At 54.8% G+C, this 20,223-nt stretch overlaps 6 protein-coding genes across 6 annotated transcripts; 3 read left to right on the forward strand and 3 right to left on the reverse strand.

Annotated features, from left to right (window-relative positions):
• Positions 1–246: 246 nt before the first annotated feature.
• On the reverse strand, positions 247–1,997 carry ISF_09140 (Sugar/inositol transporter; the record flags this gene model as incomplete). The annotated part of the gene is made up of 2 exons (XM_018852743.1): positions 247–1,449; positions 1,506–1,997. The coding sequence occupies 2 exons, from the start codon at positions 1,995–1,997 to the stop codon at positions 247–249; spliced, it is 1,695 nt and encodes a 564-aa protein (XP_018700057.1).
• A 4,975-nt stretch (positions 1,998–6,972) lies between these two features.
• Positions 6,973–9,617, forward strand: ISF_09141 (K+ homeostasis protein Kha1; the record flags this gene model as incomplete). Its single annotated transcript, XM_018852744.1, has 3 exons — positions 6,973–7,086; positions 7,156–8,235; positions 8,289–9,617. 3 exons carry the CDS (start codon positions 6,973–6,975, stop codon positions 9,615–9,617), a joined length of 2,523 nt encoding a protein of 840 aa, XP_018700058.1.
• A 132-nt stretch (positions 9,618–9,749) lies between these two features.
• ISF_09142 (purine-cytosine permease) lies at positions 9,750–11,405 on the reverse strand (the record flags this gene model as incomplete). The annotated part of the gene is made up of 3 exons (XM_018852745.1): positions 9,750–10,870; positions 10,921–11,137; positions 11,199–11,405. 3 exons carry the CDS (start codon positions 11,403–11,405, stop codon positions 9,750–9,752), a joined length of 1,545 nt encoding a protein of 514 aa, XP_018700059.1.
• A 2,184-nt stretch (positions 11,406–13,589) lies between these two features.
• Positions 13,590–14,791, forward strand: ISF_09143 (pyrimidine biosynthase; the record flags this gene model as incomplete). The annotated part of the gene is made up of 4 exons (XM_018852746.1): positions 13,590–13,624; positions 13,680–13,782; positions 13,836–13,904; positions 13,970–14,791. 4 exons carry the CDS (start codon positions 13,590–13,592, stop codon positions 14,789–14,791), a joined length of 1,029 nt encoding a protein of 342 aa, XP_018700060.1.
• A 1,965-nt stretch (positions 14,792–16,756) lies between these two features.
• On the forward strand, positions 16,757–18,338 carry ISF_09144 (DUF1264 domain protein; the record flags this gene model as incomplete). The annotated part of the gene is made up of 4 exons (XM_018852747.1): positions 16,757–16,837; positions 16,888–16,993; positions 17,060–17,497; positions 17,836–18,338. The coding sequence occupies 4 exons, from the start codon at positions 16,757–16,759 to the stop codon at positions 18,336–18,338; spliced, it is 1,128 nt and encodes a 375-aa protein (XP_018700061.1).
• Positions 18,339–18,391: 53 nt separating this feature from the next.
• ISF_09145 (Glycoside hydrolase, subgroup, catalytic core) lies at positions 18,392–18,998 on the reverse strand (the record flags this gene model as incomplete). Its single annotated transcript, XM_018852748.1, has 4 exons — positions 18,392–18,544; positions 18,601–18,750; positions 18,827–18,872; positions 18,943–18,998. 4 exons carry the CDS (start codon positions 18,996–18,998, stop codon positions 18,392–18,394), a joined length of 405 nt encoding a protein of 134 aa, XP_018700062.1.
• Between the last annotated feature and the right edge of the window lie 1,225 nt (positions 18,999–20,223).

Here is a 20,223-nt window from a genome sequence, read left to right on the forward strand (position 1 = left end):
TGCGACCCAAAATCTGCTACTCCTCATTTATGGATACTGTGCACTATTAAGACCACACACTCACACACACACACAAACACACACACACACACGCATTGAAGGAAGTTGATTTATTAAGATTGGTATTAGAGCTGCTTAAATCAACAACATGGTCTCTGAAAATAAATAACATCCATCAGCTTTCTTTACGGGGTATGTGCTGTACTCGTTCATCTTGATACATAAATAGTGCTGCGCCCAGCAGACTTAGACAGCGGAGCTGCGGCGGCGCTCGACGTTCTCGATGACGCTCTTGTCGAGATGACCGCCGGTGCTCTGGGCAGCAGCAAAGGTGGTGGTTGGCCGCCACTTGGCCGAGGTGCGGGGGGTAGACTCCTCCATCATCTTGTCGACCTGCTCGAGGGACAGGCCCTTGGTCTCGGGGACGAGGAACCAGGTGTAGACCAGGGCGCAGGTGCAGAGGCCGCCCCAGATGAAGAAGACCTTGGACTTGAGGTTGCCCCTGTCGGTGCCGACCATGTAGGGGGTGATGACGGCGATGATGGTGTTCCAGAGCCAGTTGGAGGCGGTGGAGAGGCCGACACCGCGCGAGCGGATGGGCAGCGGGAAGATCTCGCCGATGACCACCCAGGCGCCGGGACCCCAGGTGGAGGCGAAGAAGAAGATGAAGATGGAGATGAAGGCGATCTGCGCGTTGACGGCGCCCAGGTTGTTGGGCGTGGTGGCGGTCGGGTCCTCGGGGGTAGGCGTGGGGTGGACTTGGTCGAAGCCGGCGGTGACACCGATGATGGCGACGAGGAACTGGCAGATGAGCATGCCGGCGGCACCGACGAGCAGGATGGAGCGGCGGCCAAAGCGCTCGACGGTCCAGAAGGAGAGAGGGGTGGAGAGCACGTTGATGATGGTGAAGATCATGGAAGTCAGGAAGACGTCCTTGACGGCGCCGGTGGACTTGAGGAAAGCCGCGGAGAAGTAGAAGATGAAGTTGACACCGGTCCACTGCTGCATCATCTGCAGCGAAGTGCCGAGGATGGTGCGGCGCAGGTTGGACTTGCCGGTCCAGAGGCTGCCCTTGAAGCAGTTGGCCCAGCTGCCGAACCAGGTGGTCGAGGGGATCAGGGCGCGCTCGTACTCCTCATTGGCGACGATCTCGGCGACCTCGCTCTGGACGTACTCGGAGCTCTCGGGCTGGCCACGGAGGCGGGAGATGGAGGCGACGGCCTTTTGGATCTGGCCCTTCTTGATGTAGTAACGGGGCGACTCGGGGAGGAAGAGGAGGCCGCCGCCGAGGATGACACCCCACGGGAACTGGATACCGATGGGGATGCGGTAGGAGGCGGTGGTCTCGAGGCTCGAGGTGTAGTTGACGACGATGGAGGCTAGCATGAGACCGATGGTGATGCAGAACTGGTAGCCGGAGACGAGGGCACCGCGGACCTTGCGAGGGCACTGGAGAGGTGGTTAGCGTTGAGGGTTGACGCGCAATGGTAGGCAAGGAAACTCACAATCTCGGACATGTAGAGAATGACAATGGCCGACTCGAAACCGACACCGAGACCGGCGATGAGACGACCGGCGACGATGGGGCCGAGCGCGTGCGAGGGGCTCGTGATCATCTGAATAGCGACACCGATAACATAGATGACGCAGCCGAGGATGACAGTCCACTTGCGGCCGATCCAGTCGGCCATGTCACCGGCGATCAGGGCGCCGAAGAAGGTACCGCAGGAGAGGATGGAGACGATGAGGGAGGAGTGAGGGTCGCTGAGCTTGAGGGCGTCCGCACCCTCGACGGCCTTGTAGAAGATGGGCGAGGCGGTAACACCGTTGATGTAACCAGAGTCGTAACCGAAGAAGATGCCACCAAAGGAGGCAAAGGCGCAGAGCAGGTAGGCCTTCCAGGTGACGGGGGCCTCGATGGCCTCGACATCTTGCGCGGAGCGGAGGACGATGTCCTCCTGGCGGAACTCGCCAGCTTCAACCTTGTCAGCAGACATTGTGTGTGAAGAAGTCGTTCGTTCGTTCCTTGACAATGGCTGAGAGGGAAGGGGACAGAACAATGAAGGAAGATTCGTGAGACACGGACGGACAAGGGAAACGAAGACGGGAAGGAGGAGGGGGAGGGCGACGATGGGCAATCTTATACTAGGAGCCGAAGGTGAGCACCGTTGCTTCGTTCCTCCCCCCCGACTAACAAGCTTTGCTGGAACATGAGGAAGAGGCTAATTGGGGGAAAACCCCAAACACACTTCGGCGCTTTGCCGGGCATGGCTGACTTGGGGGTGGGCGCCGGGCAACAGGGGTGGGAGGAGCCGTTGGAAGGAGATTCTGGACCGGGTATGAAGCCAGAGCCTGGCCCGAAGCTAGGGGGGGTGGGACATACATTGGCCAGTCAGTGACTTTTACTCCGTGTAGTAGTTTGACCAGTAACTAACTAGTAACTCGACGCGGGCGGCCGAGTGAGCTGTGAAAAAAAAAAAAAAGGGAAGGGGGTGAGGGTAAATTCAGTAGGGATTAGCGTGAGGAAGAAGAGACTGAAGAGTGAGTCAGTGGAAATGCGGTGTCTGGGAACGAGAGAGTTGTACGCGGTGGTGTTGTAGATGGATGCAAGTGACTGCTGCTGCAGTTGCCAACGAAGCATGTACAAAGTAACTATCGTGTCGGTATTGTAAGTCGCATGAGCCAGAAACAACTTTGGTATAATAACATACCCCAGTAGTCCCCGAGTAACTATTAACTAGAACAACTCCCTTTGTGGCGGTTCCAAGTGGGGGAATCGACCGAATTCCAAGAGGCTGCCCCATTGGGGCTGGAGAGAAGGGCCGAAGGCTTCGGCCTGAAGCACTGGAGAGAGATGGGACTGCCCCAGGTAAGCGCCACAATGGTTTCTTCCTACTGGCCTGCCAGCTACCGTTACTGCTCCTGTTGCAATTCCCCATATTCCGAAAGCTTCCTTCTCCCCATTTATTCATTCATTCATTCATTCATTCATTGCATTGTCTGGGGCCCCCGACAGCGAGTCCCCCGGAGCCACTCTGCTGCTGGGGTTATGGGGAGGTTGATGGGGGAGGTTTGCCTGGGCCCTGGGAGAAGCGCCGAGAAGGGCCGGACGGTGGTAATTGCTTTCGCGGAGCAGGAGAAGCAGGAGAGGCAGAGCCCAGCGCCCGCTCGCCTCGTTATTTTCTCAGCAGCAATGGGCATGGGCATGGGCGATGAGGCATGGATGGGATCAAACTGCATAGATCGTCCTTGCCTTGACCCCAAACATGCATATGCGCCCTAGTGGAAAACTCGCCGTTCCTTTCAGTTCAGTTCAGTTCAGTTCAGTTCACTCGCAACCCTCATCGCAGTCGGCCGTTCCGTTGGTCAGGCCAGTCTGGGAATGGAGGGGATGTTTCCTTGAGACGAGCCAGCCGCTTCCGAAGAAGAGGGCGTGATGAGTGGAGGTAGAGGAGGCCCATGGAGAACCCCCCCCCCCCCCCCCCCGCGGCCTGGGGCCCCTCATTCTCACCACCAGAGTGGTCGACGCCACCACGATGCTCATTAGCCACCAGCGTGGAATGCATACACTAAGCAGGCAGGGGCGTTATTGTAGGATATAACTAGTACGGCGCCGCGGAAGCCTGTACCAATCGTGTGATTTGCTTCCTTGTGGCGAGGCTCTTCTTCCTCGCTGCTAGCCGCATCCAGTGGATGTGCCATCGTTGTTGGCGTTTGGTGGCGTTGAGTAAACTAGTTGCTCAGTGATGCAGTAAAGTGCGTCGTACCTCCTAACTACCTAGTGATGCGACGACTGGAATTCTGCCTTTGCTTGGGTGTCTCTCTGGGGCTGCAGCCAACTCAGTTACTGTGCACATTGACCACTGGCCAACACGTCACCGATCGAGTTGGGCGTTGCCATCGCCGCAAATGTCTCTCGCTGGATCGAGCGTCGCTTGGCAACCGACAGACCGTCACATCAGTAAAACACGCTTGTACGGATAGTCCTCTCTCTAGCCATACTCCCCATCAGCCATGCATCTATCCGCCTTACTTCTACCACCTCTCACCTTTCCGCCATGTCGTCGGCCCACGAGCAAACACGGTAAACCATCCGGTACCACTGTCCTGCACCGTGGTGACATGGGGAGGGTGTGACTGAGTGCTGTCCGTGATGATGCATTATGCAGCCTCATCTCGGCCTTGGCCCGCCCAGCTGCGAGGCGCCTCCACGACTTTGCTAGCTTCGGCGGCCAGACAGCCCAAACTCTATGGTGACAGCTCCAAATGGCACTATTCTCGGTCGCACTCTCTCCTGCCGCGTGGAAAATGGCTGAGAGGCGCTTTATTTGACCGAGAGAGTACAAAGATTCATCACCGCGCCGCCACCTCCCGTCGGTTACTATAATGTATTATGCATGTAGTTAGTTGTTGCGTGCATTTTAATCCGGGCTCGCTAATAAGCATTGCCCCGCGATGGTTGTCTTGTCGGTCGTTTTATCCTTTTTCATCATTTTTTTCTCGTCTCGTCGTCCTCTTTAGGTTTGGCTGGCATGGACACTACCTACTGACTCGCAAGTCTTGTTCCTTCACTCGTTATGATTAGCATTCCCTCACCTGTGTAGCAGCCCGCAAACAGTGCTGGGTACGATGCTTGTGCTTCGTTCAACGACTAAATTTAGCATGCTTGTGTCCTGTTCGTTCCCTCTCGGTGCCTGTGCTACTGTGAAGCCTCGTATTCCCCTGTCGCTCTGAAAAGCTTGTATCTTGGAAACTATGGGAGCAGGTTCGGATTTGCTTGTGACGAGGCTGTCACTCCCTTGCACTTGTCGAGACAAAAAAGTTTTATTACTGTTTCTCCACATAATTAGACCCCTCCAGGCTTTGCTTGTCAGCTGAGCCTTTGTGCTGGAACGGTACCAGTACGGACTACTACGGACTACCAGTACGGATCCCTCCCGGCCTCCTCCCTCATCAGCGATGGTATCCACGCTGCGGAACTTGGTCGCGTGGCAGGAAGGAATTTCCCTTGTCGCGCTCGCCGTGCGTTGGCTCTGGCTCTGCTTCGAACCACGGCTCAGCCTAATATATCGACACCACCCTAATTCGTAAACACTGCTCAGTATATAAGAAGCAGACGCGTTGGCCGCTGACCTAACGAACCATGTAACACTCCTAATACTACCTGTGGGCTTATTACTCGGAGTACGGATAGTAAGTGTGCTGATGCAACCCAAGAAACGCAGCCATGTGTGACGACCCTTTGTTACCCAGGCCATCGTCGATCCAGGCACAAGCAGATACATTTTCGTATTTTCTACTCCGTATACAAGGTCGCGATGCGTAGCACCAGAGCCAAAGTTCACGCAGCGTCTTCAAAATCTTACATGCGGTTCTAGACCCCCCAAATGCTCGGGCCTTGCGTCTCTCTTGGCCACCCAAGACATGTCAAACTATTTGCACGACGCCCGATGCATGCAGTTCTTTTTTCCTTGCATTGCAAATTCGAGAGATACTGTCGGTCTCGCCATTTTCGGCAAGCCGCAGAATGTGATATTCCGCGACAGAATACCCCTCCATTTTTGCTTTCACTGCCACTTGGGGCCGCGACCCTGCATGTGATTCACATGTCTTTTTAGCGGTCAACTTAACCAACCAGTACGGATAGCGGCCAACTGGTCACTGGTGACCGTCCCTCGCCTGAATTAACCATAGCTAGCGCATGCCTTGACACTGTTAGCGAGCTGCGCTGGCCTTGCCTTGTTGGTCCCGTGGCAGTCTCGCCCCAGGGCTAAAAGCAGGTAGGATGCGGCGTCCCCAGAGTGTCGTGGTGAGGGTAACGGTAACGGCTGACAAGCGGGAAGACTGATGCAGCAAACGAAAAGAAACGAAAAACCCTTGTCTCTCTCTCATCTCATCAGTGCGACGGATCTGCCATCACGCGAAAACGCCACCATGGCCTAGATGCCCTTGCGACAGCCTCTCATCACCCCAGCTGAGGTGGGCCTCCCTCTGACAACAGCACACAACAGCACAGCCCTGTTATGTAGCTGTGTGTTGTGGTATTTGATATCACACCGGTTGTTTCGGCTCGCAGCTTTGTCTTGCAAGCCAGCCTTGCTCTGAACTGAAACGAGAAGCTTGCTCCCGAACCTTGACCAGACTTGGAGGGCAAGATGACGGCGAGGCAAGTTGGCTGGGCTCTGAGGGACATCCTCAGCTACATACTTAAACATCGTTTTTTGATCGGCGGGATATCTTGCTCTCAAGTGCCATCTTGGCGCCCAGACCGCACTTCTGGTCACACAACAGTCTGCGGCTGCTAATAACAGCTCATGTACGCCACCGACGAGGTTGTCATCCTTTACAGCCCAGGGTCTATCAAGGGATCAAGGGGGCTTGCCCGCTGGCTGCTCTGGAGGAGAGAGCGCCAGGAAAGCAAAAACTCAGCAAGGAAGCCGTCACCCAGAAGGTCACGATAGGCGAAGGCGCTGAAGAGGGATCTCAAGATGCATAAGGAGCCATGGACACGCTCCCGCCCAGAATCGTCTAAAGAAAATAAACTCAAAAGCATGTCCAAAAGCATGAACTCCTGCTGGGAGGGGGGTTTGTTGGGTGGCGTCCGCTACAGTTGAGTGGTGGGCCAAGCAAGCCAGCAACAAGCCAGTAAGAAGATCGCCGCTCCCAGCTTCACAGCCCGCTGCGCCCAGCCCATGGGACGCCACGGACAGACAGCTGTGCGCGCACACGCTGAAAAGAGGTCACGCTGTCGACATCTTATCTTTATCTTTGTTCTCGCATCACTTCTATCCCTTGCCATCCATCTGCCGCTGTGTATACATATGTATATATATATGTGCTGAGACGTGCGTGGCCTGGCCATAGCGACGACAAAGCTTGCAAGCAAACGCACACCATCCATCCATCCACCAACCGACCGACCTTGACGGCAAGGACAAGCCGTTCAAAGGTGCGACAAAAGAGCGGGACGAAATGTCGACAAACACTACGGACGCGAATCGGGCGCCTCCCCAGGGCGGTGTCATCGAAGGCGCCAATCCATCCAAATACAACCCCTCCGATCCCATAACCCTCTTCATCATTCAAGTATGTCTTACCTGCCAGCCAGCTCCCAGCCTATTAGCAACGCCGCGGCTCTGACCTGCATCCTTCCAGGCCGGCTTGATCATCATCGTCTGCCATGCCCTGCACTGGCCTCTCTCCAAGATCCGACAACCCCGCGTCATCGCAGAGGTTGTCGGCGGCATCATCCTCGGCCCCTCCGTCATGGGCCGCATACCGGGATTCCAGCAGGCCATCTTCCCCAAGGAGTCCATCCCGAATTTATCCCTCGTCGCCAACCTCGGATTGATCCTCTACCTCTTCCTCATCGGCATGGAGACGGATGTCGGCTTTCTGGTTAAGAACTGGCGCGTCGCAACCTCTGTCGCCGTTGCCGGCCTTGCGCTACCATTTGCTGTTGGTTGCGGTCTGGCCTGGGGCATTTATCACGCCTTCCGCAACGACGCTGGTCTCGCCCCCATTGGCTTCGGCACCTATATGCTCTTCATTGGCATCGCCATCGCCATCACCGCGTTTCCCGTTCTATGTCGAATCCTATCCGAGTTGAAGCTTCTCGACACCTCGGTCGGCGTCATCACACTATCCGCCGGTGTCGCCAACGACGTCGTTGGCTGGGTGCTGCTTGCCTTGTGTGTCACCTTGGTCAACGCTGGCAACGGACTGACCGCCCTGTATATTCTTCTATGCTGCGCCGGGTTTGTTCTCCTTCTTGGCTATGTCATCAAACCTGCATTGATTTGGCTCCTCCGTCGGACAGGCAGCCTGCAGAACGGCCCGTCCCAGGGCATCGTGTCACTCATCATGCTCTTGGCACTGGCATCCGCCTTCTTCACCGGCATCATCGGCGTCCACCCCATTTTCGGTGCATTCATGGTCGGCCTCATCATTCCACGTGAAAATCGCTTCAACATCAAGGTCACCGAGAAGATGGAGGATTTGATCGGCGCCTTGCTCCTGCCACTTTACTTTACTCTCTCGGGTCTCAAAACAAACCTTGGTCTGCTCGATAGCGGCCTGGCTTGGGGCTACGTCTTTGCCACCACCATTGTGGCCTTTTCCACCAAAATCATCGGTGCTTCATGCGCTGCGCGACTCAATGGCCTTGTCTGGCGCGAATCTCTGACCATTGGTGTCTTGATGAGTTGCAAGGGTCTCGTAGAACTGATTGTCTTGGTAAGTTTTTCAGACACCTTCATCCGTCCGAAAGTCTGTGCTAACTTATGTAGAACATTGGTCTTCAAGCCAACATCCTCAGTACCCGAACCTTTACCATTTTCGTCGTCATGGCTCTCCTGACTACCTTTTCTACGACGCCCCTTGTGTCGTGGCTCTACCCGCCCTGGTATCAGAAGAAGATGGAACTCTGGCGCCGTGGTGAGATCGATTGGGATACAGGCGCTCTCATCAGCACACCCAGCAATGGCGCGAATTCGAATGCTCCGCGAGAGCAGAGTGTGGCTCGGGTTCTCGTATATCTGCGCCTGGACACCATGCCACGACTTCTCCGACTAGTTTCACTCTTTGGAAACCCCTCTCGGCCGCTGGACACAACAACACAGTCAGAGAATGCATCTCAACGACCGGTTCGCGCGCATGGGCTTCGACTACTCCAGTTGACGGATCGTGACTCGTCTGTCATGACGGTTTCTCAGGTGGATAGCTACAGTCGCCATGACCCTGTCGTCAATACTTTCCAAACAGTGACCCAGTCAAATCACTTGTCCGTGTCTGGAGAGGTCGCGATAATGCCCGAGCACATCTTCTCTCAGGCACTCGTCACAAAAGCCACGGCCATGGCTGCCAATCTGCTCCTCGTTCCTTGGAGCGAGACCGGCAACATCGTAGACTCGCAAATTCTTTCATCCTCTGCGCAGGCTGACAAGCTAGCATCTCCGTACACCTCTTTTGTCTCTTCCATTCTCGATACCAAGGAGCACAACATCGCTGTCTTCTTCACTAGAAGTGATAGCAATCACAGCGGCCCGCAGGAGACTGCAGCGGGGGAGAAGGGCAAGCTGACTCGCCAATATTCTCTTGGCATGCTGAGACAAGACTTCCCCATCGCTGCCATGACTCGTCAACCGTACCACATTTTCATGATTTACATTGGTGGCGCCGACGATGATTTTGCACTCCGCCTTGTCTTGCAACTGTGTGAGGGGTCGCAGGCGACGGCCACAATCTTGAAGGCCAGGGAACCGGATGCGCAAGCCTCCAGTTCAACCGACGCTGCCAGCTGCTTGGATGGGATGAGCGACGAATTGTCTGCTAGAGTTCATGTTGAGCATGTGCAGGGTCGCAGCACCGTGGAGGAGTTGATTCACCATGCGTCTACAAACTTTGAAGTCGGGTCGCAGGGAAACAAGTCCAGCCTCATCGTTGTCGGTCGACACGCAGGCGACAGCTTGGACGAAGGCAAGCTGAAGCATGCACCGGCGGCCGAGACAAACCACTGCCTGGGAATTCTCGCCTCGCAGGTAGTCGAGGAGTTTGTCGAAGCGGACGTGCTGATTGTTCAGGCTGTAAAGCCCACTGATGTGTCTGTGCCATCTTGAAGGTGCTTATTTAGAACTGTTTATACGCGAAGCGCATTTTGTCATATACTCATGAGTTTGGTTACATGATTTAGTCATGGTGGGCGATGCTGATATAGATTGTCTTGGAAAGCAAATGAACAGCACTGTCTACTACCGCCCAGCATACTTGAGCTCAACTGTGCGCATGATTATGTATGAAACCGAAGCGAAAGCAAAGGCGCATTCAAACCCGACATCGCCACCGAATGGCGGCGCCCCAGCATGCCTCGCAATCGGACCCGTCCACCACGACTGGCTCATGCCGAGGATTATGCCCATGATGCCGAAGCAAAATGCAAGGATCGCGGCAATTCCTGGCGGCTGCTTGTGGCGGTCTTCATAGTGCTCTGGACGGTACCCCGAGAAGCCGCGCTTGAAGATGAAGTGGTCGGACAGCACGATGCCCTCGTACGCGGCGAGCCAGTACGCGATCAAGTTCATGAAATTTTCCAGCGCCGTCTCGAAGTGGCCGTAGCCGGGTATGGCGATGGCCACGTACGCGCCCGTCGCGAGCGCCGACCAGAGGAATCGCGGCACGCGACGGGTCCAGCGGCCGAGCACCATGAGCGTCAGCGACACGGAGTAGATGTTGGGGCAGTTGTTGGCGACGATGGAGAGGGCCAGGACGACCACGCAGAACTTTCCAAACCCGCCCAGTCGCTCGAACAGGACGGCGCCGAGAAGCCCGCCGATCCCCGCGTCGTCGTAGCCTCGCTGATACGGGTTGTCGCCTCCGTTGAGCGCCGTGGCGGTGACGATGGCAGCCCCCAAGATCTCGGTGAAGAGCAGCGTCGGGTAGATGCCGAGCCAGGTGGCCAGGAAGACGTTGCGCCGGGGGCGGTTGCTGGGCTGGTAGACGGTGTAGTCGGCGGCGAACGGGGTGTAGCCGGTGCCGAAGCCGAAGACGGTGGAGCCGTAGGAGAGCACGGCGCCGAGGCGGGCCCGGTACGTGGGCGGCGACGCGGTGTGGACGAAGTCGCCGGAGCGGGCGAAGACGCCGAGGACGACGAGGAAGACGACGAGCGTGGGCATCCAGCTCCAGCGCTCGTAGGCGTGCACCATGCGGTACCCGAAGAAGACGACCAGGAGGGTGCACGCGGCGATGACGAGGATGCCGGCGTAGCCCGGGACGGCGTCGTTGACGGCGTGGAGCAGCTGCGCGCCGACGATGATGTTGGCGGCCGCCCAGCCGACGCTGGCCAGGATGTTGAACATGGCGACTGGAACGGGGGCTGTTAGAGGTACGGCGGTATATAGGGACAGGAATCTGGGGCTTTCGTACTGATCTTGACTCCCCACCAGCCGAACCAGAACCGGGAGAGGGTCATCTGGCGCAGGCCAAAGGCGGCGCCAAACGTGGAGAAGAAGCACACGGTGGCGCTGCCGATGAGGTTGAAGAAGACGATGACGAGGACGGAGTCGAGGAAGCCGACGCCGAAGAGCGGCCGCCCCAGGGCGCCGATGGTGAAGGAGGGGACCACCAAGTTGGCCGCAACCCACTGCGCACTGTCAGACGGGACGGAGAGGCAGTGCCTCTGTCAAGAGGAGGGACGGATATACCATGGAGCCGATGTTGAGATACGACGTGTCCGTCCGCTCGTCGTCCGGGACGCGCTCGATGCCGCGCGTTTCCACGCGGAGCTTGAGCAGCGCCTGCTGGAACCGGGACAGCGGCTGGACCTCGGACTCTACTACATCGACGTGCTCTGTAGGGCGAAGCACGCCCGCGTTCTTTTCGGTGTCACTAGAAGAGGGAGGGTTGTTCATCTTTGCGGAGTGCGGATGGGTGAAAGATGCGCTCGACGGCAGCAGAGTCTCCAGTTCGGATTTGGCATTCAACGGCCTGCTTTTAAACGTCAAGAGCCAGATCGGGGACGTCCGACCCCATGGGGTAGAAGCATGCCCGATACAATCTATAAATCAAACATCTCCAATGGTTCTGGAGTTTCACCTAGCCTAAAGCAGGACCATACGAGCTAGACCTGGTCGCTCCCCATCCTCACATGCCTGGCAACAACACATGCCGGGTAATTATTCATCGTGGGGAGATCTCTTGGCGGGGAACACCGACCACAGCTTTTGGTATCCTTGAGCATGAACCGCGATCAAGGTGTCCAAGCGCGGCCGGAGGCGATGTAGACACCAGGTCGGAGCCCGCCGATGGCTTGAAATAGCCTTCAGCCTTTCCGAGCGAATGTCACAGTGGAGAAGACCAACCGGAGAACTAGTGGCAAGAAGCTTGATTGATGTGTTTGGCAATGACGGACTAGTCTGTTGGCAACTCGTGGCTTTGCCACCCTGGGAAGCGGGATGATGGAGACTTGTCTGCCCGCTTTGTGAACAGACGAGGCAAAAGCCACGAGTCGCAAGAGGGTGGTTATTAGAGGGGATGTTCCTCCTAAAATGAATTGGACGAAACAGGGAACGCTTTGCTAGACAGTTTTGGGTTGGTCTGTGAAGTCGTGGAGGAGTTGATAATACGCCACAACAGCCGTCTACTGGCGTTGTTCGAAATGCGAAGAAGAAGAAAAAGGAACGGAACGGAATTCAAGACATAAATCAATGTAGTGTAACGCTACCATGAAACCACAATAGAAGGAGGTACTCCAGAACTTCACTCGTGACACACTTCATTTACCTTTGGTCGGTTCCGGGTAGGATGCTCACCTCGGTAAGGACAATAGCAGACTGACAAAAGGGTAATGTCGTGCCAGACAGGTTAAAGAAGGAAAAGAGACTACAGACCGTAAAAAGACATAGCATGGTAGCTCGAGAATAGGATCTTGCGATAGGTAGCTTTCTAGTTGTAGGCTAGCGATACTAGACCAGTGCAACTCTACGTTGTGCGGGGTTGTGCAGGAGATGCTGGACTGGGAATGGCGGAATAATCTTGTGACGATGCAGTTGCAGGGAATGGGGCCGAGGTGAGGAGTTGAAAGAAAAGAGAATATTCATTGATAAGAAACCGCTTCCATGTCGGGCTCTGCTCGCTCTACCAGCCTGTTCAAAATGCTGTCATCCAAAATGAGCCGAAGACTGGTGTAAAGCTTCCGGGTAGGGTCGCAGGTGCCGGATGGCCAGATGGTCCGGATCCAGCGCCTGATGGCCAATGGGAGCGACGCAATCACCGGCATTACGTTTGATGGCTGGAGCTATAACTGGGAGCTCGACCAGGGCAGGCCGGTCAAGTTGAGCAACGTGACAACTGATGAGAGCACCACGGTTCAAGACGGCCGTGTGGTGGTTGACCTGCCCGACTCTTCCGCAGCACTCTTGTCGTTTCCCAGGAACTGCAAGTAGATAGTTTTACCACGCTGCCTTGCTATGTAGATCAGACAAAATGTGAACCATATAACTACCGCTTAGAAAAGGCTCATCGGCGAGGCGGGGTTGATCCACCTTGATATAGTAACTACCGCAATCTCGACCGATGACGGTACCTAGCCAATTGCTGGTAATGTAGGCAGATATAAATGGAGTAATGGTTTGTTTCTCTTTTTCACTCAAATACATGATTGGTTAGGCAGGATAGCCGGTGCCGACATCGCCTGCGACATATAAAAGCAGCTGGCCTGGATGCGGGACTTTCCCCTCTCACACTCCCTCTTACTTACAACAACGACAATACCAAATTAACACAACACGACAGTCAATTTTCGGTACGGACCATACGATCCGCGCAGGAACAGAATTCTATCGCCATGGAGCTATCCCAAGATCGAGGTAACGTATACTGGAATGCAACCGGGTGTTCAATAGCTCGTCCTCCGCAGCAGCCGCCACTTCAATATCAAGCAAGTGGCCAGCTGCTGCGGGGGGCGACGTGTTGATCTGAGAAATACCGGCGAACTTGATCTGGATAATACCAGCGAAAGGACCTGCATCTGATATTCCCCCCTTCCTTGCCCGCCGTGGTACTAACTACCGCAGCTTTTGCTCGAACAATTCAAGATGGCCACTGACAAGATCACGTTCTTGACCAACTGGTCAGCCAACAGAGATCCCAGCTGGAGATGATGACATGTACTGACAACAGGATAGGCACGCGACGCCCTACCACGCCCCTCTGTACCTGGCGCAAAGCAAAGGGTACTTTGCCGACGAAGGCATCAAGGTTGCCCTTCTCGAGCCCAACGACCCCAGCGTGAGAATCCTGTCGTTAAGCCGCGACTAGCAACACCGTGCTAATCGGAACAGGATGTCACCGAGATCATCGGATCTGGCAGCGTTAATATGGGCTTCAAGGCCATGATCCACACCCTTGCTGTTCGTCCAACAACCCCAGCTTCCATCACATCCTTTTGAAAACACGGCCTAACTCCAGCCCGCAGGCCAAAGCCCGCAACTTCCCCGTCACCTCGGTCGGCAGCCTCCTCGACGAGCCCTTCACCGGCGTCGTCTACCTCAAGGAGTCCGGCATCACCGCCGACTTCCGCTCGCTCAAGGGCAAGCGCATCGGCTACGTCGGCGAGTTCGGCAAGATCCAGATCGACGAGCTGACCTCGCACTACGGCCTGACCCCGGCCGACTACACCGCCGTCCGCTGCGGCATGAACGTCTCCAAGGCCATCAAGACGGGCGCCGTCGACGCCGGCATCGGCCTCGAGAACGTGCAGATGGTCGAGCTCGAGGCCTGGCTCGCCGAGCAAGGCCGCCCGACCTCGGACGTCCAGATGCTGCGCATCGACGAGCTCGCCGAGCTCGGCTGCTGCTGCTTCTGCTCCATCCTGTACATTGCCAACGACGACTTCCTCGCGGCGCACCCGGACAAGGTGCGCGCGTTCCTGCGCGCGGTCAAGCGCGCCACCGACTTTGTCCTCGCGGAGCCGGAGAAGGCGTGGGCCGAGTACGTCGACTTCAAGCCCGTCATGGGCACGGATCTCAACCGCAAGATCTACGAGCGCAGCTTCGCGTACTTCTCGCGCGACCTGCAGAACGTGCGCCGCGACTGGGACAAGGTGACGCGGTACGGCCAGCGCCTGGGCGTCCTGGGAGCGGACTTTGCGCCCAACTACACCAACGAGCACCTCGACTGGGTCCTGGACGAGGCCTCGGAGGACCCCCAGGGCGATCAGAAGCGCATGGTGGAACTGCAGTGCGATGTCGCCTGCAACGGTGGTTTCCGCCGTCTTGCCCGCGCTGCCGCTGCGTAAAGGACTTTCTTCTACGATGTGTCTGACGTGCGGTAATGATCCAACATCTTTACTCGCAACAGCCATCGAGGTTCCCGCGAGGAGTCTTCAACCATGTATCCTCAGTTACCACCCCAAGCTAGTAAAATGAAGAATACTTTGCACCCAAAGCGCCAACGCAGATTGTATAAACCTCAACGTGATGGCCGCTGAACGACGCGGGTAGACTTGGCGCTGGCGTTGTTCAAATTTTGAAGCCAGAAATCCTGCTATGCATGTATTGAACCAATAGACGGAAGGGGCTGTCATAAGTATTGAAAGACAGCTATTTAACACTCGAGAGTTCTTTGCTGGTAGCCTTCCTCGCAGCATCTGCATCGGCAGACGGGTTAAATCTTGCCCCAGGCATACATGTTATCCGTAAACTGCCGTGCCACTCGCACCCAATTATCAGGCAATCGGGAGACGGTGCTGCAATGGATATCGGCGCTCTACACTCACAAGACATTCCATTAGCGCGCCGGAACTGGGTTACATGTTACGTACAGCGTTCCATCGTTTCCGCGACGAACGCGGTATACTTCGTGCGGCAGCTTGTTCATGTCTGGATCTGTAGTTTCGTGCCTCTCTATGTCTAGCGTGACGTGGAATGAGGCTCTAGGATTGCTCTCCGCGTAATCTTGACGTGGCTCGACGTGCGGAAGATGTCGTCCTTCAGGTCCGTATTCATCCGTCTGCCGCCCGATTGCTTTCAAGTACACACCTATAGCTTTGGTGTGGGAGCTGTCATTATCTTCGAAATCGTTGTACCGCAGGCGTAATATGACACGCTTCGGTTCGCCATCATTTATAGGTACAGGGTCGTTGAGCGACATGGTTGGATTGTGTCTCTAGATGGGGACTAGGCTGTTGCCTGAGAGCGGGCCGATGAAGGAGGGGTTGTTGCTATCATACATAATTGGCCTGGTCAAAGGCGGGGTGAGCCTCCGCTTTGGCTAGGCCAAGATATAACGCTTTCTGAGCTGCCAAGTCTCAGACTTGTTGCGAGACCTTGACTCGAAGTTTGTGCAGGGTGCACAGTGCTTTATACAGGAGCTAACGTTCGACAGACCCGAAACTTCTGACAATGTGTGAATGGCGGGTCATCCATTACCGGGACTGCGACTACAACTATGCTTCAGAGATGAACAGGTGTGATACAGCTCGTGCTAGGCCGACCCAGCAACCTTGCCTTCCAACCAGTGGGAATCAACGAGACCTTCCACGATCACTCGATGTTCAGGACCAGAATAGTCCAGGAGTATATGCCCCAATTTGTCAGGGTATCTCTCCACCAAGCTAAGAACATTCACAGTAGCCCCTGCACACTGGAGTTTTTCGGAGCTGCAATGGCGACAAGTTAAATTTTTAGGTTAAATTATAATATTCATAGTGTTAAATAATTATTCTGAAGATGCTGTATCTATAGGACGCAGCGCAAGCGTTTCGTGCCTCTTGCTGCTCTCATTCTTAATTCTTGGAGACTAAATTGAACTACAAAACACTAATCACGGCTTTTTAGCTTATTACAGAAAGTTTAGGGCATTGAGGAGAGAAGCACACATGTGTAGCGATGTACATGGCCACTCAAGGAAAATGTGCAGTGACTACCGATCATCAATACGTCACAGGCAACGCACGCGCTAGGTAAGGGGTATATTAGTTAAGGCGTATACATTAATGGTCTACCTACACTATTAACGTCTTTTTGCTTTGTAACCTATCTCCCTTTCTGTCACACCCCGTCGTGAGGTCATGCGAGCACCATCGCAGCAGTAGTGACGTATTTGTATGATCACGGAAGAGATGCAGAAGGCCTTGGCTATCTTAGATAAATAAACGGAACCCTCCTACGGGCTCTATTATATAAGTGTGAAATGGATTTTGAATCTCCATTTGTCGTGTACTTTCACGCTGCAAACCTACATACTGCTTCTTCTGTCGAAAATGTTAGTCACTAATAGTGCGCTGGGAGATCCCTTGAAGCTCAAGCAGTCTCTCATTACAACCGCAGCAGTAGTTACTCAGGTGAAGGCACCAACGAGGCACACAATTCACCCTACTCACAGCCACCGTAGGACCTTTCACCAGTGAAAACTATACATGCTCACTTGAATGCCTTTCACGCCTATGCCGACAATCCACACCGTGCCGTCGAGACCAATCATTATTGTGGCCATTTGAGTACGTATAACGAATGAGACTGGCTTAGTCATTTGCCCATCATTTTGATTGACATTGCGAGGCCAGACAACGATGTTCGACAGTGTCTTCTTTACGACTCTTCTGAAGCCGATGCGCGGCTGATCGGCGTTGAATACATGATTACACCAGCGTTGTTCCAGACCCTGTCCCCCGAGGAACAGAAGCTCTGGCACTCGCATGTCTACGAGGTCAAGTCCGGCATGCTGGTGATGCCAAACTCGGTGATTCCCGACGCAATGTGGGCTCGGGCCGAATACAAGGAGATGGAGAAGGTGGTCGAGCTGTACGGCAAGGCCTATCACCTGTGGCAGACTGATGCCGACCATAAACTTCCTCTGGGCAAGCCGAAGCTCATGACGAGCTTTACTGCGGATGGGCAGTTGTCTACCGACAAACTTGAAAGCAGAGACAAAAAATTCAACGTCGATCATAAGGAAAAGAGAGCGCAGAGGAAGGACATGCCAGAGCCTCAAGTTCATCCAAGTATGTTGCAATGTTGACCGGGACTGCTGCCCACTGACAAAAAAAAAAAAGATGCCGATGTGACTTGGAGGGAAACTAAAGCTGATTAGAGGATCAAGAACTGAAGCTTGGGTAATGTGCGCCGTATTGCTGTGTGAGAGGAGGAGAATGCACAACGTGATGCTTCCGCGGATCAACAGCAAAGAGATTAGTCTATTAGTCTATTCCAAGAAAGAAGAGCGAAAGAGCGAGAGTAATGCAATTGCAGCGAGCCACTGCTTTGTCAACAATAAAATCAAGGCTTCTGAGCCAAATTGCCGCGCGGCGCGAATTGTTCAATGACCGAAGTCATCCTGTAGAACGTCGAGTTGCGATCCAGGCTCAGGTACAGCGGCGATCCCACGTTGAAGCTCCCCCAAGCCGTCCCCGTCCACCCCTTCCAGACGTCGCTGTTGGCCTCCAGGAACGCCAGCATGTGCATCGCCGTCTGCTCGCACTGCCGGCCCGGCCCGGCCCCGAACTCGGTCAGCATGCCCCTCGCGCCCGCCGCGCGGAGGACCCCGGTGACCTGCCAGAACTGCTCGCGGCAGCCGCTCCACGGCTCGCACACGCCGTACGCGCCGCCCAGCCCGTCAAAATACTGGTGGAAGTCGAAGACCAGGTTGTCGGCGGGGTCGTTGACGAGGCCGGGGCCGATGCCGGGCGCGGAGAAGGCTTGCCAGTCGACGAGACGCGCGAACTGGGCGTCGGATACGAGAATGATGTTGTTGCTCGAGACGCTCCTGATTCCGAGGATGCCGTCTTAGTTCGTGTCTCCCCATTTGAGGATGTGAATGTCGTGGGCTGGAGTCGGGAATGTTAGCTGCGCTGCGCATGTGTCTTGGGTCAAGCATTTAGGATTCTTACGCTCGTTCATCAGCTGGAAATGACGTTGGGATTGTAGCCGTATCTTGTCGCGAGCTTCACCCACAATTCTGTGAAATGGGCATTCGTCACGGTGATGTTGGGATTCTGGAAGGAGTTTCCCGGCTGGCCGGTGATTGCGCAGTACCATCGCGCGTAATTATGCTGATTTATTGCCATCAGTAGCTGCCAGAACCTGGCTGCGAAACAGGTAGACTTACAATGTCGATGATGGCCTTGCCGCCATCCCCCGGTAATTGCGTCGACGAGCTTGTCAATGTGTGCATGTTGGTCTCGTTCAACACCTTGCCGGGTTCGGTTTGCGCGTGTTGCCAGGCAATCGCGATGCAAAATAGATTGAAGTCTTGTTGCTTTCCACGATTCATAGTGAGACAGGTCATCCAGGAAAGGGTAGCTGTCGAATGTTGGCTCGTATTTGCTGCTCACGGATGAGGTGTATGTAGAGCCGAAGACACTGACATCGTTTGCGAGTCTGAACAAATTGACATAATTTAATCGTGTGAGTTTCCATGCTTTGCGCAGCAGAATGAATAGTGACATACCCAGCCCACTGGATCTTGGGAGCGATTGCAAGAGGCGCGGCCGCCGCGACGACCATGTGTTTCAATAGCATATTGAGTTCTTTCAAGATAAATGAGTGAATAGAAGTGTGCTGTATATCTTAAGCTTTGATTAATTTAATATGTCCAGCAAATGCAGACGTCCTTCCGCTCGTTCCTTGTTTCTATGGCCTACCTCGCGTTGGCTTTCCCAAAAAGGAAACCGAAGCTCGCACTGCAAGGCATGGAACGGCAGCTCGCTGCGAGTTTATCATGGTGGATAACGCGCAGGGCAACTCATAATTTACAGGATTACGCCCGGGATTAGAGAGAAAATTGTCGAAAAGAAGACAAGAAAAGAACCCATCTTATCTAGTTCGGCGGGACTGGCACCCCGTTCATCAGAAATTAGATCCCTGGCGCATCTGGCCAGGAGATATAATCCCTCGTGAGCTATGATTAGCGTGTCACTTGGCATTTCTATCTCCATGTTTCATTCTTTTGTATTTAAGTTCTTGTTAGTTAGTTTTGTTCTTCATCTGTAGGAACACTATTCTAGAGGTCGAAAGTACCTCGTCAACCACGCACTAACACAGCATCATCACTAATCACTTCGGGATGGCCTGTACGACCCTAGACGCTTGCTTGTCCTGTCCAAGCTTTGCGACCTCCGACTGACTATAACAGCTGAGAAAAGGCTGCAACGTCCGCATCTCAGCCCAAAGTAGTAGCCTCACCGTTCGGAGCGCCCAAGTGCCGGGCGGACTTGACCGTTAACTTGCTTTGTGCAGCGATGTAACACGGCAGGTGATGGCTTCTGTAGACTACGCGACGAAAGTCCGCACAAGCAGTGGATTTAGGCAAGTCCGTACGGCACGGCCAATCAGAGCAGATGCCGTCCTGACGTTATTCCCTTCCCGTGTTGACGGCATGCGCCGCGCCTTCAGACGAAGAAAAATGTCCGATCTAAAGTCCCCGCACGGGAACTTGTTCGGGCCAGCTGAGGCCGGTGATGCCAGCCACAATGCTACATCCCCCGCTGATGAGGCCGGCATCCGTTGTGCTTGGCCCTTGCGTCGGGAGCATTGATTAGCACCATCAGACGACCAAAATCGGAATTGGGGTGCACAACCTAAAGATATCGAAAGCTTGGAAATGAAGTTATTTATGCACGGGAGGTCAGCTGGAACATCCCAAGAGCCGCTTCCGCGGCATGCAATGTCCGGATAACGCATGTCTCACACGTAGCCGGCTACCCCGGGGTCAAGTACGGACAAGTATATG

Source organism: Cordyceps fumosorosea (assembly GCF_001636725.1).
Source record: "Cordyceps fumosorosea ARSEF 2679 chromosome Unknown scaffold_42, whole genome shotgun sequence".
Taxonomy (NCBI): Eukaryota; Fungi; Ascomycota; class Sordariomycetes; order Hypocreales; family Cordycipitaceae; genus Cordyceps; species Cordyceps fumosorosea.